Here is a 17,231-nt window from a genome sequence, read left to right as displayed (position 1 = left end):
TTTCATCCTGGCAAATATTTGCCCGGGCTGTGCAACGCGTTTCTTTGGAGAGACGGCTTAAAGAAATAAAACAGATTAATTTTCGAACAAACACAAAAAACCAGTGAAAAAACGGCCAGTCTCTGCATACCTCTTGAGCCAAATCTCAAGCTAGTGATTTTGGGGAAAAAACATGGCCTTGTGTTCCTGCAGCTTAAGGCAAGCATAAACATGTGGTGTAGCATGCAGTCATTGCCCAAGCACCAGTCCGAATAGCAGCAGCAGCAAGCTCTGATGAGAGTGTCCGTGGGGTTTGGCTTCCAGTGGAGGAGGGCATGTTTTGATAGTGGTGCTGCGTTTTAAAAAAAAATCTATCCTGGGTACACCACTGGGTTTGCTTGAATGGCGATGAAACGGAGCGAGAGCGTGGCGCTACGGTGGCGAATTAATGTTGTTAATAAAGTTCGCAAAGACGCTTCGGTGCGGTCATATAAATGCGCTCTAAAGGACACGGACGGGGGCGGTGAAAGGGAGTAGCGTTATGTAACGTTAGACACACACAACTCTAAATTGAGAAATATAAATTCTGCGCGCGTGTCTGCACGCGCTTGATGTATCTTCTGGCGCAGCAATGCTCGCGCGCGTACAAGAGTTTCCTCATTTTCAGTTATTTCCCCCCGTATATCAATGGCCGGGCGGGCCAACTGTCAAACAATGCATTTTTTTGCATTGCGGCCTCGTGCAAAGCGTTGCAGTGATTTTCAAAAGAATATGCAAGGGGGTTGCAGATTATACCAGAGGGAAAAAAATATTGAGGAGTGGGGAGAGATTTGCGGCCGCCTTGGGTAAAGCAAATGGGGGGGGGGGGGTATTTTGCGGGGGGGGGGGGGTTGTTGGGGGGGTATTTTGGGGGGGGCGGGGGGGGTGGTGGGGGGGGGGTGAACCACGACGTTGACTGAGACGTCTTGTTACGAGTGATTTCGGAACACGAAGCTTGCATTGACAGAATAATTACAGTACCGTGTATTTGGATCTGGTTGTTGGCTTTGGATTGGGTGCCTCGAGTCTCTATGTCGTGACTGCCACCTGCTGGTGCCTGGTCGAATGGCAGCGTTAACCCAACGGCAGCATCGGTGAGGTTGAAATGCACCTGTACGTGCGAGGTGAGCGGCGTGCAACGGTGGTGACGCACGCCCCGTGTGAAGTCGACAAAACGGTGGTGGGGGGGGGTTGCTCTGTCAGTAAATTAAATTAGCGATTCGCACGATAACTGTGAAGGTTTCGTTAATTGCTCGCAATGTGTTAATTACATATTTTGACGATGCTGCGTTGGCATTGTTGCACGAGCACAGTAAACAAAACACGGGCCTCCCACTAGAGGATATTTTGGCCTACTCTTCCAGGGTGGCCGGACATCTCGGATGAGATGAGTGTAGCCACGTGTTACCCCGCCGCACGCGGCCTGCCGATCGGCTGACCGTGGCGAGCCCGTTGATACCGCTAGGCGTGCACAGAGGCGGTGGGGTTCCATTGCCGAAAGCTGCCCTCGTGTTCCAACTCGGTGCTCCGAGTCGGCCGAACCGAACATGCGACCCGTGGGTCCCCGACCGTGGTTACCGTGCCATCTTTCCCGAAGCACGCCTTCTTTGCCGTCGTCATCGTCGTCGTACGGCCGATGTTGATTGAGAGCATCGGCGATAATTTTACGCCCGAGTCGGTTGAGTTGCGTAATTGCGTCAGGAGTAGCGGGAAGCTGTGAATCGTCCCTGCCGCGACGATGCCTCCTCCTTTGTAATTTGTGAATCGGGCTCCGGGTCGTTCTGGTGGGGACCGACGGTCGCACACCCGGCACGTCGCCACCAGCCAGGTTCACGTGATACGAGAGGTCCTCGTTTTCCTTTGTCTGGTCACTGTTGTGGCCAATAACGGGGTGGTGTCAATGTGCAGAGAACTGAACACGGAGGACCAGATCGTGTTGCTCAAGTCCAGCGTCATCGAGATCGTCATGCTGCGGTCCAACGAGTCCTTCTCCTCGGAGGACAACTCCTGGGTGTGCGGCAGCGAAGAGTTCAAGTACAGCATCAACGACGTCACCCAGGGTTCGTCCGCTCCCCCCCCGACCCCCACCCTCACCCCCCACCAGCTGTGATGGTGGACTCCCGTTTTCCATCTTACTATAAATCGTTCTCCTTATACCGTCCCTAGCTTAATCGGATCGATAAAACCGTGTGGCGACATCAACCCCCTACCTTCTCAATTCCAGAACTATATTAGCTCCTCTATTAAACCTTCAATCGTGCTCGTTGTTGTTATTGTTGTGGCCTTTGGCCCCGTGTGCTTTGCAACTGGGATCAACGAGACGCAAGATGTCTGGCGGTGTTTAGAGTGACACGAGCGTAGGCCAAACGCAGTGGGCGGGATCCTGTGCAGGAACCGTTTCGAATTGAGGCTTGTTTAACGGGCATTTTGTCAAAATTGTAGAAATACGTGACAGACGGAATGTGTGTAGTGCATTGAGACGGCAGGGACACCCTTCCATTAAACACAGCACGATTGTCTGCTCGAGAGTCTCAAATTCTTGTTTTCACGCTGCGGCGTTTTCGCAATGAGCAGCAAGCGGCTCACCCGGTGCGCGCGGCGACGTAAAACGTTGCGTAGAGTTTTCAAAAGCAAAATTTGTTCGGACAGCCACATGAAAACCGATGCTTTCGGGGGGGGTGGGGGGGAGGCGGAGGGTGGTCACGAGAGACGAATGGGAACCCTCGCCTGGCCAAGCCCTGGCAGGCAAAAGTGACAGCCAGAAAGAGAATTATTGCTATCGGAGAAAGTGGGTGGCACGATCTTGTCCGTGGTAGGACATGCAGATTTTTTTTGCTGCAGTAAACTTCCACATGATAAGCCACTTCGTCGAGCTGTCATCTGTGGCCAGGTCGCCTCTGAAAGGGGGCTAATAGGTCAGTCGGCTATACCTGCTCAAATAAGAAATAGTTTAAATGCTTTATTCGTTAAACACAAACACACACATACTCTGGGTCCTGTGTCTGTTCCTGGTGCTGTGAACCCAATTCTGAAAAGAACCTCTTACATTCACCTCGTACGAGCTGGTAGGTGAAGTGTAAATCTGTAATTTAACAACACGCGCAAAGGTGTGCTGCTGCTCACAGACAGCAGGAAGTTATGACTCCCATCGCGCCTTTCGTGCACGGTCATGCAACCACCACATGGCATGTACAGTGGTCTCAGGCTTGTTCAGAGCATCAGCTCAAAAGAGCTAAACTTTTGGTCGTATTATTGTTGAGACAACCAACTGAAAGTGGAGAGTTGAAAATGTCCCCATCAAGCAGCGGTGTTGCGTGGTGATGGGTTTTCTCACTGCACATGAAGGGCCTGGGATCGACTTGTGGTATAAATATTGAGGCTTTGTTCCTCGCCAGCATCTGAATTAATACTCATGATTTAGTGTTTTTGCTAATGTCTTGTTGTATGTATGTTGAACTTCTTTCAGACCGTGCGTAGCCAACCGTGCTAATCGAAGGTGCGAGGTAATGTCGGTATTGTTTCTCATTTGTTCATCAGCTTAAAATGTAACAATTACATACAATACGCATGCACTGTAAACAATCAATTCTTTACGCACATTCACGCCGACGATACACGATGCGCGTAGTCGTTGGCGTGAGAATCGATTTCTAATCGGCGAATCGATGGATGTTACATGTGTCGTAAACATTCAGTCCACTTGGCAGAACTTCAATAGCGATGGCTCGGGGCCTGCAGCTACGGAGAATTACAAGGTCAGCTTTGGGATTTCTAGGATTTGCTGATGGCGGTTTAATTGATAGCTGGATTGTGCATGCTCGGGCATCGCTTAATAATTCACTCGTGCTTGCCCCGTAGCCAGAGAAGCTCCCCTGGGAAGTGGTGTTCTTTCCAGTGTAGCTGCGTCGAGTGGGGGAGAGGAATCCTGTACGAAGCAGCTAATGCCCTCTGCAGTCTAGCTGCATCACATTGGTCCACTTTCAGGCAAACAGCGGGGAACCATACAGCCTTGGGTGCAGTTTGGTGTCGCTTGCAGTTTGTGGAGTACTTTTGGGGGGAACGCGCGATGTATGTCTGTCTGTATGTTTGTTGAACTTCTTTCGTACCGTACGTAGCCAACCATGCTCATCGGAGGGTACGGGGGAAGGACTACAAACTAAACACAAAGAGCAGTTCCAAAGAAATTAGTTTTGATAATGAAAAGTAACAGAACAGTTTTATTAAAGAGGACTTGTTTTTAATCGGTGTATCGGTCAAACTTAAATCTAACTTTATTCCTTTTAAGGGACCTCTCTTTAAAAAACTCGGCCCCCTGTACATAAATGATTGTCCTCCATGAAATCCTTACAACTTTGCACTTAAAACAGTAATTAGGTTAATCTACAGCCATACTTTTTTTTGCACAAATTTTCTGTAAATGCCAAGCTTGAACAGTTAAGTAAGTTATTTTATTAACATGTTGGACGGTCAGGCAGGCCCTTATCTGATGAGGTAGAGAATGTTGCATGGTGGGGGCCGTGTAAGCAGAATGGAACGAGTCCCCAGATGTTTATTCGTAGTCGCGTATCGCCTGCGCCATAAGCATTGACCTTCCTGGAAAAATATTGAGCAAAAACCGATAAGCGTAGAAGTAAGCTTGGAGAGTTGCACGCTTGGCTGTTACATTTTACAGATAAAAGAGAGGCACACATGGATATAAGAGCATACAAAGGTTATTGACATGTCATAGAATGGTTCAGAAAAGTAAGTGGGTGTGGGCAGGTTCCATGTGGCTGGATGGGATTATGTCCGCTGGGTCAAAAATATCTCTGGACTGGCATCCAGACGGGAGGGCACGCACCCTTGAAGAATTTTGTTCGTGCCGATCGAACGATGAATTCGGCTTGCGTGGACGTGGTGCTGGTGGCTCGCTACATTGCTGGACCATGAGATTATGGTGACGGCTTGGGGGAGGGGGGGGGGATCCTTCGTGCAGCAGTAGATAGATCAAGGCTTTCGAAACGGGGAGCTGCGGACGGCAATAAAGTAGTTCCTTGAGAGAATTTGCAATGGCTTTGGGAGGCGATTGATCCGGCAGTGGATTCGTTGTGGTTTCAGCACGAGGAGGCAGCGCCAGAGGATGGTGGCGGGAGGAGGGGAGGGGGGGGCAACACAGTGGCAGTTTCATAAAAATAAAGCAAACGCAAAAAGACCCCTCGGTGGCGGCGGCTTCGTCCTGCGACCCGTTGCCCACAACCCTTCCAGTGCATGTCGGCGCGTTTGAGGACACGCACGTGTTCGTAATAGACTTGGAAGCACTCTACTTGCAACAGGGGTGATGGATGGGGTACTGTATTTTGTATTTTGAAAAACCTGCCCATCTGTCTACTGGGAGGGGGAGGTTTTCCATTGGCGAGGATGGATCGGCGGCATCTGGTGTTTTTAAAACACAACAGTGGCTTTTGTTCATGATTTGGATAGCGCAATATATGTTTATATATTTTTTTACGGCATGAATTTGATTTTTTGTTCAGTTCAACGAGAATATACGCGTAAACCATTGTACAGTGATATACGTACAAGAGGTGAAGAGATGCACACGTTGTATTCGTGCGATACTGAGAATGGCAACGCCCAAGGACACGTCACTGGGAGGGACGATGCCCACTGGTCGAGACGAAGAGCGGAGTGGCACACACCCCCAAGAGGGAGGGCCCACCACAGAATTTTATCACGATTGTTTTAGCACGGTTAGCTACGCACGGTGCGAAAGAAGTTCAACATACACACATACTTGGCTTACGATGACGACGATGATGAAGAAGAAGAGTGATGGCGCAATGCTAAGCGCACTGCACGGTGAACCAATCCCATTCCTATCCGTGGCCGACACAGGTACCACGTGATACCTGAACCGGGTACCCCAAGCAACACTCCCTCTGCACCAAGCCGTACTGGCCGGCGTGTGACTGTATAGTCTAACGACCTCCATGACTGAAATGCCTTCATCCAGCTGTGGATATAAAAGGCCTTGTAAACGATGTTAATATTATCATATAATACAGGTTTTTTTGGTTAGATCGTGGAAATATATAAATGTGTCGTTCAACCCGCTACCACCCGACACAGCCAACTAGTAAGGGTTGTCACATAAACAGAACGTGCCAATTCGTGACTAGTACAGCACACCGGTGTGTTGGAGAGCAAAGCCACAAGAATTACAATCTGAGTACGACGTTTCGCCAGTAATTACAACTAGCTTCATCAGGCGACAGCCAGATTTGTGGAGAAATCCTCCTGTTTGATGGTGGCGGGTTTAAACGACACATTTATATATTTACGCGATCTAACCCAAAAAAACCTGTATTTTGGATGAAATTGGTTGCGAAAGCCTACGTGTTAAACTGATGTTAATCTCGTAGGTTAACATTCTTGTCTTCAAATTAAATAATTTTTTAAGGCCTGTTATTTTTAGAGGTAAGCAATGTTTTCAACACAACACTTGTGTTGCTTATCCGCCCCCTCCACCCGCATCAACATCAGCAGGGAATCTATCTATACATTTTTTACAGGCGTGGCAATTGTTTACAAGACAATTTTAGCCAGAGCCGCCTTCTTGTGCACACCTTTATGTAATTTTTAAGCTTTGCGAATTAAATAATTTGCCAGATAAATAGAACCACGAGCACATTGTTGCATCATTAAGCCGGCAGCGTCGTCGTCGCGTTCTCTCTGCGTGGCGGCGCGGGGTTGCGCCCGGCCACGGCTCCCAGCCACGAAGCGGCGGTCTCCTCGGGCAACTTCCCCGCTCGATGGCCGCTTTGATTGTGGGGGGGGGGGGGAACTGTGGGAGGGGGGGGGAACTGTGGGGGGTGGGGAGCTGTGTGTGAGATGCGCTGCTGTCCCACATCGACCGCGGAACCCAGCTGCATAGCGTGGCTGCGTTGAGCCCCTGGTACGGGAAATTCAATGCAGGTGGGCCCACTCTGTCTGCCCCCACTCTCCCCCTGCCCCTGCACCCACCCCCCCTCCCGCTGCCCGCCACCCCCTACTCTCTTCGTGGCCCAGTACCTGGGCCGGAAGATGGACGAGTCGGCGACGTCTGGTGGCTTTATCGACAACGTTTGTCGCGTCGATGAGCGGCGCGAAAGTGCGACGCGAGCGACGCGTTGACACGGTTGCCGGTTCTCGACTCGACCCACGGCTGCTGTTTGGTATTAACACCCACCCCACCCCCTCCACCCCTCCACCATGCGTTGTCGTCTCCGCAGCTGGACACAACATGGAGCTGCTGGAGCCTCTCGTCAAGTTCCAGATTGGACTCAAGAAGCTGCATCTGCACGAGGCAGAACACGTGCTGCTCATGGCCATCTGCATCTTCTCTCCTGGTGGGTGTGCTCGCTCGCTTGCTCGCTCGCTCACTCACTAGCTCACTCACGAGCTCACTTGCCAGCGGATTCACTTGCTCACTAGCTGATTCAGTAGCTCACTCACGAGATCGCTTGCTCACCATCTCACTCACTTGCTCATTCGCTCACTCACTAGCTCATTCACTCGCTCACTCACTCACTAGCTCACTCACGAGCTCACTTGCCAGCGGATTCACTTGCTCACTAGCTGATTCAGTAGCTCACTCACGAGATCGCTTGCTCACCATCTCACTCACTTGCTCATTCGCTCACTCACTAGCTCATTCACTCGCTCGCTCACTCACTAGCTCACTCACGAGCTCACTTGCCAGCGGATTCACTTGCTCACTAGCTGATTCAGTAGCTCACTCACGAGATCGCTTGCTCACCATCTCACTCACTTGCTCGTTCGCTCACTCACTAGCTCATTCACTCGTTCGCTCACTCACTAGCTCATTCACTCGCTCGCTCACTCACTAGCTCACTGGTTTCACTCCACGTGCTGCAACCTACTTAAGCAGATGAATTTTATTTAGGGGATACGTCGGATGTCATGCCGATCGGCACGCGCTGCAACCAGAACACACATCGGAGACTTTGTTGTTCATAAACAGGTTGGCAGGATCTCCGCGGCAGTGCAATTGTAGGTGTGTGGTAATTCACCAAAGATAAAGATCCCCCGTGTAGCCTTTAACAGACTTGTGGGACAAGCGTTGTTAGGGAGCACCTATGAAGGCCGGCACGGCACACGAGAGGGGTGGGTGGCCAACACCACGCCCGGCCTCCAGGTACTCATTTAAGGCTGAATCGACCTAGGAGAGAGCCCAGTAACATTTAAAATATTCGCCACTGTTATTGGTCATGAGCGGTAAACAAACTCGGGTCACCGTGTTTTAATCACTGCGCCACTGCTCCCTATTTCCCAGCAGCCTCTTATTTTGGTTGTCTCGTTGGTATCGCTGCTTGGTTTTTTTCTTCCTTGTGTGCGCAGTTCTGTTCACCCGCGAAACTAATTGTAACTTTGGCGTGCCATTTGCATGAATAATTAACTCTAGCAAGCACTATTGAATTATATCATTGTGAGTGTGTATCGGAACAACTTGTACCTGGGTAAAACAAAATGTTAAAAGTCGCTGTTTTTCCACTTCAGTGAGCATTGCTTGGCACTTACTTCCCCGAGCCAGAGAGGTACAGACGCAGCCCTCCAATTGCTCGCTCACACCACTGCTGGCAGAATGACCATCAATAGAGGGCGCTCACAAGACCTTCTGTGCCAGTGTTCTTCACTAATTTTCAGAGGGGGGGGGGGGCACTTTCGCCGATAAGACATCAGCAGGCTGAGGACCGCCACACATTTGAAACCATTTGGGTTTGACAGCAGCACGATGATGGGGGGGGGGGGGGGTTACATTTGTGTATTGTCGGGGGGCACATGTCAGGGGGCGCACTAAAGGCCACCCGAGTGCCTTTCAATGAATAAGACTGCTCTAGAGGGTTTTTGGTTTACTCTTCCACTCTGGTCAAATGGCCTTGAAGAGGTTGGAGAGGTGGAAGTACCCACGTTTTACCCCACCAGATGAGAGCTGCTGATCGACTGTGGTGCTGTGGACAAAATTCTAAACTCTCATGATAGGGGAGGCCCAGTCTCTGCATACTCACAGCCAAGTGGCAACTTACATTTCACGAAAGTGATTTTATGAACCGCGCTACAGATGATGATGATGACAATTCTGGGTAAAAAAATCGCGTCTTCTTCTTCTGTCTCTTCTTCCTCCACCTCCTCCTCCTCCGCCTCCCCTGCCACGATCGACAAATCGGCGGCCGCAGACCGGCCGAGCCTGCTGGAGCGCGAGCGCGTGGAGGCGATCCAGGAGCGGCTGTCGGAGACGCTGCGGGCGTACATCGTGTGCAATCACCCCCCACCCAGCAGCCACCTGCTCTACCCCAAGATGGTGCAGAAGTTGGCCGACCTGCGCAGCCTCAACGAGGAGCACTCGAAGCAGTACCTGGAGATCTCGCGCGAGGCCGGCGACGCGAACGACCTCACGCCGCTGCTCCTCGAGGTGTTCGGCTCTCCGCTCTCCTAACGGCGGCCCTGCCGCACGAGCCTCGGTCGTTTCTGTTTGCATCTGGAATTTTTTTTTTTAATCCTCTATTTCACGGAACTTTTGTTGTGGTTGTTTTTGTTGTTGTTTTTTGTTATTGAGTCGACGTTGAGATGCAACCGGCGTGTGCTGGTGCATTGCAGATCCTTGATTTACCTGTGTTTTATCAAGGTCGCCAACTTAACCAGTTTTTGTCCCATCCTGGTGCTGGTTAGAAGTTTTGCATCGTTGGTCTTTGTTTGTCGTTGGGTCTGGTCGCCGACGTTGGGACATGTGGGACGCGCGGCAAGAGGATGTCATTTTGTTGAGGTCTTCGGCCAGGGCGATTCCTCCCTTTGGGGAGATGACCCCGGCGAAAAGGGTTCGGGCATGAGGTCTCACCCGGTTTGGTTTCAAGGTCACGCTGACGTGGCTTCTTCTCCGTCTGGCCCCCTGAACCTCGCGTAAGCGATCAGGTGCTGGTTCCAGCTGACACGCGTTCTCATCGTTGTCTCTGTCTTCATGTCATTTATTTTTTTCCCTTCCTCTCCACATTTTACACATTACCTCAAATACGTACGTATCTCTCCACAGTGGCTGCTCAAAAAACCGTCCCGCTTTTAACGCAAAACCAGTGCCATATCAATCCTCAACGACGTGCCGTTTTTGGTTAAAATGTTCACTCTTGTCGAGTTTTAGGATCGTTAAATATTGTAATTATGATGATGACGACGACGATGATGATGATGATTGTAAGAATGATAGCGATGGTAAACTGTTGGGTGTGGACTGTGCATTGTGAGTGATATTCTAAGCAGATTGCATGACTTGTTAAGTCAGTAGGGTTTTTATCGACGCTGCAACAGAAAAATCCGTCTTAACAAAAATATAATTTATTTTTACAGATATTCTTAGAGCTGCTATGTCTGTAAAAAAAATAACATTGCGATCCGTTTCACACGCATACTTGTGCTGTTTACGATTTGCATTGTTAACTTTTACAAATATATCTCAAAACAAAACTAGATGGACCGGAATACGGATTGACAGCGCAACGGGACCGCCGGAATGCGACGAAAGTCGGAGAGAGAGAGAGACACCGCTCGCTGTCGACCGTCTGCAAGAGAGGACGGCTCTAGACAAGACGAGATCTCTCTCAAAAAAAAATCCTAGGAAATATGCAAACATTACCGTAGCGAGTATGGACGATGTTCGCACCTCCATGGACTTGGCACTGCCAACTTGAGTGTGGTGGTATCGAGTGCAACAGTGCACTGGTTCTAGTGACCCCAGGCCTGTGCTTGGTTGTCGGTGCGGTGTGGTGCGTGGCAAATATACGTTGTGAGCTTGCATGGCACCTTGGTGTCTCTCTCTCTCTCTCAATAGAGAGACACGACCTCTTGATTAAATAATTCACAAAATGATTGTTTAAACTACCTCTGTGTGAGGTTTCTTTTTTTGTTTTTACTAGAGCACATTCAGGAGATGATAGGAAAAATGCTTATTTTCCACACCAGCAGGCATAGCAGCTGCAACTCTATTGCTTGTTTCATGAATGAGAAAATTTTACTGAATAATGTTGTGGCTGTCAAAAACACACACACGAATGAAGTGTCATTCATTGCATGTTAACTTTACCAACTTTTTTAACCGTTTTTTTTTTCCACATTCCAAATTAATCTGTGACAACCAACGACAAGTTTTGGTGAAACAATGTTGGTGTTTTTGACGTGTTTACGTGTCATATAACCACGCTTATGACAATTAAGTTTCCCAGGCATTGCGTGTCTTTGGAAGAATGTGTAAATCAAGTAAACCACGTATTAGCGTGCAAGCTCATTCCTGACAATCAAGCTAAATGTGCGTGTGTCACTGTTTTACTTTCTTGCAATGTGGAAATTGATCAGGCAGTTTGTAGCGGCAAGGCATTAGCTGCACTCGAGTTGGCTATTTATGTCTTAACCTTTTTGACATCGGAAACATTGCAAAAGACCAGGGCTGTCCAGAGTAGGGGAGGGGCCTTCAACAAGGGGGGACATTGCCCCTTGGTCTCCCACAAAAGAGCCCCCCCCCATGTAAGCAAAGAGCGCCTGGGTATTTTTTTGTTGCGAATGAATTAACAGCGCCCCCCCCCCTCCCACATGGACATTCTACTCTGCGGCTCTCCAGCCATCGGGGGCCTCCATGAACTTCTCTGCACACAACACAGCCAGCCCTGGGTGGCGGGGAGAGCGGGGAAAGCGCCCCTCCTTGTTTCCAATAAGCCTCATTAAATTGGCCTTGTTTTCTTTTAATTTACGTTGTGTTTTCAAACTTATAACCCGATGCCTGCTTGAAAACGTTTACCCACGTCGTTTATACCCCCAAACAACCTTATCATGACCACGTTTTATTTGTCCCTTACCCGCTGCAACGACGGACGACAGCTGAGGTTAAAGTAACACTACTTGGGCAGTCGCATGAGCATTGAAATACACGTTGTCTATATTGTAAATTATTTATGTGATTTAAAAAAAAAAAAGTGTACATTATTTTTTGCAAGTTTTAAAGGCTCTGGGTTCTGAATTATCGGTGGTTAACGTTGATGGGCATTTAGATTTTTCTTGTGTTTTCCTTTGAATAGTTTTCTGAACTGTAGTGTACTTGCCTTTTTCCAACGGACCCATTACTCTTGTTAGTGCTTTAGTGGAGTGAACTATGACATTGAGCTTGCTGGATTGCTGCGTGCTGTATTTGATTAAGCAAACTTCTACCTGGAACTCTGTCAAGGGTGTGTTGTCGCTTTCTTTGTACTCGGTGTTTCTGGATGTTGTGACAGGGTTGACAAAACTGAAGGATGTGGTGTCATCGTCACTTTGAGATATGCGCTGCTTTTATTGAGGGTTAAAACCGCCCTGTTTTAGAGCGACTTAGTTTTTGGACGGTGAAACGATCCTGTGTGTTTCTAGGTTGACGAAACGTTGCTGGCGCTAATAAGACATCGCTCGTTTTTCTCGTATCATGAGCTCCCGACGAAAGCACTTATTTTTCACGACGATATATAAACGACAGAATGTGTCACTAAAGTGGAATGTTGTTTGATAGAGAAATTATTTTAGGATTAAAGAGATATATATATGCGTGTGACGTGGATGCGTATAAACACAATACAAATTGTCATACATTTTATATTTGTACAACGGATGTCCCCTATGCACATACTTTATTATTTTTCTGCTGTACCGTATACTTTACGGCATTTTAAGAGTTCAACTTTACAGAGATGGGAGAGAAAACATTTTATGATATGCTGGTGGGAATCTATGTCAGAGATGTTGTGTTTGTTACATTGTTTTTAAGATAAATTGGTTTTACACAAACAACGGTGAAAAAATGATGTTCAGCAGAAGCTGATGACGTGTTCTTTAAACTAACAACCTGATACGTATCAATTTTGCACTACATTATTTCTGACATCACTTTCAAAGTTAATTACCATGGTAACAACTAAATATGCATTATAGGATGTCTCAGTGGAAAGATATATATATAAACCTCTTGGTTGAAAAACAATGAATGTCGCAACAGCCATATAAATGATATGATTTGTTTATTCGGTAATTTTAATCGGTCATTTGCTCTTGAACGCGGTCCACCCATCGAGTGCGCATGCACTGAGCACGAGAGGCACAGAAAGCGAGCAGGATTTGTTTTTACTCGTCACGCATTGCGACTGATGATGACGACGGTGATGGCTTTTTGCCGATGGGTATATTTCTTAGGAGATTTGGCATTTCTCTCCTTTAATTGGGGTGTTTGCTTTCGTACAGCAACAACACAAATAATAACGGGATCTTGCGTTCCAAAAATGGGTAGAATAGAAAAAAAATGATTTGCTCATCTTGGCCTTCTTGCCTCTCTCCTCCTCCTCCTTGTACCCCCGACCTCTGCCCTTTCTGCAAGCATCACCTCGCCACGCATGGCACAGTCCTGCTGCTCCTCCCCATCCCAGCTTGATCTCTGTCGGGCTGCCAAGTTCTCAACAAACCACTCTGCGTGTTAAATGGGCATTTCGCACAAATACACACAACGGGGAAAACAGGTCGGGGCGATTCGGAGAAAGGACCCCCCGGGGTAGGAGGGTGTAGATGCCTTCGTCGGGGCGGAACCGACGGAGACTCGAAGGGTCCTGTCGTCGAATTGGGGTGAGAGGGGGGGGGTAGAGAGTGTCGTTTTTTTCTCCGCGTCGTTTTGTGTCGCTTTTTTGTTGCAAAACCTCGCTAGCTACGGCGGCGGCGTTACGTGCAAAGTAACATTCGTGCACGAGATCGCACGCATCGTTCATCCTGCTGTAATGTTAGAAGAAGAAGAAACCTAAGCCATTTTAACAAAGAATGTTTGTAAGCGTGTCCTTGCTTGTATATATCACGCCGTTTATATTGCGATGTCGTTCCGACGTAGAATTTGTCTCTGGAGACGCAATCTCATGATGGTTTTGACGAGGCACCAACACTTTGTCTGCGCACGTGGTCATGCGTTGCACTTGAGAATAAACAAACAGCTCTTATAGAGAGGTGGGTTTGTTGCTGTTGTCTTGGTGCAAGGAGTGGTTGTTGGCGTTACCCGCACGCTGCAACAAGTGTGCTGTTGAAAACAGGGCGATCCGTTTTTTGGGGAACCCCGCTGATTTATAATGGCCCGATTTCTTCTCAAGCGGTTCTTGATTTGTGTGAAAGCGCTGGCCTCTGTATCTTACACAGGAGCGTATTTCGTCCATGGGCCAGAGCAGAAATCGGTACCGCCTAATTGGAGCAAAACGTCAGTCGTATCCATCGATATGGCCACCGCGGGTGTATTATTTGATAACCTCATGCATTTCAAGTGGGTATCACGTAATTCACTGTTATTGGCCACGCAAAGAAATGTGGCCCATGAAAGGTATGCCACCTCAGGTGGTACAAACCAGTTCAATATCTGGGCTGGGTTCTCATGGACTGGTTAAAACGATTTAATACGTGCAGAGCTATCTGTGAGATACATGCAAAGGTTTGTATATTATTAAATGTTATTTTCCCTGCACAGTAAAATGCGTTCTCCCTATTATTTTGTGACGGGGGCAGGGGGTAATCCATAAATTGATCACCCCGTCGAATAAATAAACAATCCTGATCATGCCCGGAAATTCACCTTTGCGAAAACGGTACAAGCAACACAAACATTGGGTTCGTGATTGGACCGAGTCAGAGGGCGGGAGACGTGAAACGGAGCGGACGCAGCCGCCAATAATCCTCATCTGCGGTCATCGTGTGCGCCGATGCCTTCCGCATTTGGCTACCGCGGCGTGGGGACGTCGTCTCGCCTTTTGAGAAGCAGCAATTGTGGGCGTGGGGGGGGGAGATAAAGGAGGGCTCCGTGTGTAGAGAGCAATGCAACCACTCAAGTCCGTGCGAATCACGAGACACGCGTTCCCACAGGAACCATGAATTTTGTGAAATCGGGTTACGGGACGGCGGGGACACAACAAAAAACAATCGGGTTTTGTGCGTCGCAGTTTGTGTTCTGGATTTCAACAAAACGCGTGATCGCTCTGGCACCAACCTCTGCAACTGGGCGCTCGTGTTGTGCATTTTCAAGCTGTGTAGCGTTGCGCGCGTGGACTGTTCTCTCGGTAACGGTGTATTATGAATGTATACGGTATTACCAAATGACTAGAGTGACTTCTGACCTGTACCGGAGGTGCAACCAGCATTAATACAGCAAACTTGTACCCTATGTAAAAACAACCAAGAAAAATCCATATATATTTCATGACTAAAAGCTGTATATTTTATGTGCCAACGTTATGAATTTATACATTGGATGCTTGAATGTTTCATTGGCTCCTGTCGTATTTATACTGCTGTTAAAATATGACCCCCTTCCCCGCAACGACTCACAAAAACACATCCTAGTGTCGTTCTCGACTGCAGGTCTTCGGAGAAATGCCTTCGTTTTCTGTCGCGCGATTAGCAACCAACACCGGCATTGTTCACAATTGTACTCTTATGCAATATCACTCCGTGTGGTGGTGGGTCAACAGTGCCGCACAAGGCCGGCCCTTGGCTTTTGACGTTAGGGTCAGGTACAAAAAAAATGCCACGTCCCGTTTAGCACTGCGTAAACACTGCACGGGGCGCGTTCGTTAAATGTTTTGTTGGTTAAAAATGTGAATGTGTCTCATCGCCGCGCCTCGACTGACAGGGTAACCAACAAGTGATGGCTGATGTCCAGTGATATGTGTACACGTGTGTGCGTGTGCCATCGAATTATGTTGCTGTTGCTGCTGCTGCTTTTGTAGCTACCGTCCACTGACTGATCGGTGGACTATTTTTCGAGGGTCATTAAAGGCCCCTTAAAGGGTGTGGGATTGCGGTAACAGATGTTGCGCCGTGTCGTCGTTGTGCTATTGCCGGTGCTTGCGTAGAGCCTAGAGGAACTGCTGCCAGTGCCGAGTTGGCTGGGTGCAATGCGGGTGTCGTGGGTGTCAGTCTGGATAAATCGCCGAGCGAGGGAGCAGTGCTTTATCACGTATGCATGTACCTATGTTGAACTTCTTTCGCACCGTACGTAGCCAACCGTGATACTCGGGATGTTGCGGGGGAAGTACAACAAACTCAACACACAAAGCAGTTTTAAAGAAATGACACCTTCAACAGATGCTGCTCTCCTCCTGCCCACCCCCCCCCCCATGATTGCACATTGACTCTCAAGCGTGATGGACATTGAGAGACATGCACAACGTATTTATCTCGTGACGTCGCTGCATTCGAGCCGTTTCACAAATCCGTCGGCACTTAAAACAAAAACAGCATTGCGATTTCGTCGATCCAAACAGATTCCCTTTCCTTTGTTCACTTGACGTCCCTTTTGGCTGTGACCCCTCGCGTTTAGATGTTGTCACTTTATTTGTTTTTTTAAAGAGCTGTGCGCCCGTTTGTGTTGAACACCTTGAATTAAAGAGAGCAAACACAATTTGATAGTTTAACGATGTGCACGAAATACATGTGCAAAATAGAGAATGGTCTTCAGGTGTTCTACACAATCAGCCCCGCTGTTTTTTTGTATCGTACGATTGTTAATGTATGCAGCAACATTGCTTCGTGAGATTTACCCCCATCAGCGTTTAGCCATCACCTTGTATCCTCGTAAAAAAAAAAACTTGCTGTCGCTTTTTATTTAAAAACAAATATATGTGTCCATCTCGCAGCCCTTTTGCAAATACTGTATATACACAGACGCACAGCACAAGCTGTGCATATGCGTGCACACCACACACCTGTAATCTTTACAATAAAATTTTTTTAATCTTGCTGAACGTTAAAACGGTATATTTGTTTAGCTGAGTGTGCATACGATTGTAAAATGAATGTGTCGTGAAATACAGAGAACATAAAAACGAAAACTGAAGTCTGTTTCATCTCAAATAATAGCGCGTACATGCATATATATGCTGACCTACCACACAAGGCGTTGTGTCCTGTACATATGGGTGTAAAATAAAGGCTATATTAGGCATTTAAAGTATTTTTTGTAATTTTTTAAATTGTACATTACTTTGTTTTTACAGTTCTCATCATCATCATCATTTTGGGTGGCAGCGAAGTGGTAACACACATGCCTCGCTAGCGAGAAGGAGAAGAGTTCGATTCCAGGCTCGGGCGCCTCTTTCTGTGTGCTGTTGATTCTCCCACCGAGGATTATTCCGCGTTTCCGGTTTCCTCCC

The 17,231-nt window shown here is 48.1% G+C and overlaps 1 protein-coding gene across 1 annotated transcript in view; it reads left to right on the top strand.

The window, feature by feature from the left end:
* LOC144720864 (vitamin D3 receptor-like) overlaps positions 1-17,023 on the top strand; it is a 77,694-nt gene extending 60,671 nt beyond the window's left edge. Inside the window, exons 7-9 of the mRNA XM_078597962.1 lie at positions 1,927-2,078; positions 7,269-7,385; positions 9,234-17,023. Of these exons, the coding sequence (XP_078454088.1) occupies positions 1,927-2,078; positions 7,269-7,385; positions 9,234-9,493 (529 nt within the window). The 3' untranslated portion in view covers positions 9,494-17,023. The remainder of the gene's footprint in view (positions 1-1,926; positions 2,079-7,268; positions 7,386-9,233) is intronic.
* The last annotated feature ends 208 nt before the right edge of the window (positions 17,024-17,231 follow it).

This window comes from Lampetra planeri, chromosome 10 (assembly GCF_965212315.1).
Source record: "Lampetra planeri chromosome 10, kcLamPlan1.2.h2, whole genome shotgun sequence".
Lineage (NCBI taxonomy): Eukaryota > Metazoa > Chordata > Hyperoartia > Petromyzontiformes > Petromyzontidae > Lampetra > Lampetra planeri.
The sequence above is the reverse complement of the archived record's forward strand: the minus strand, read 5'-3'. Positions and strand labels throughout refer to the sequence as shown.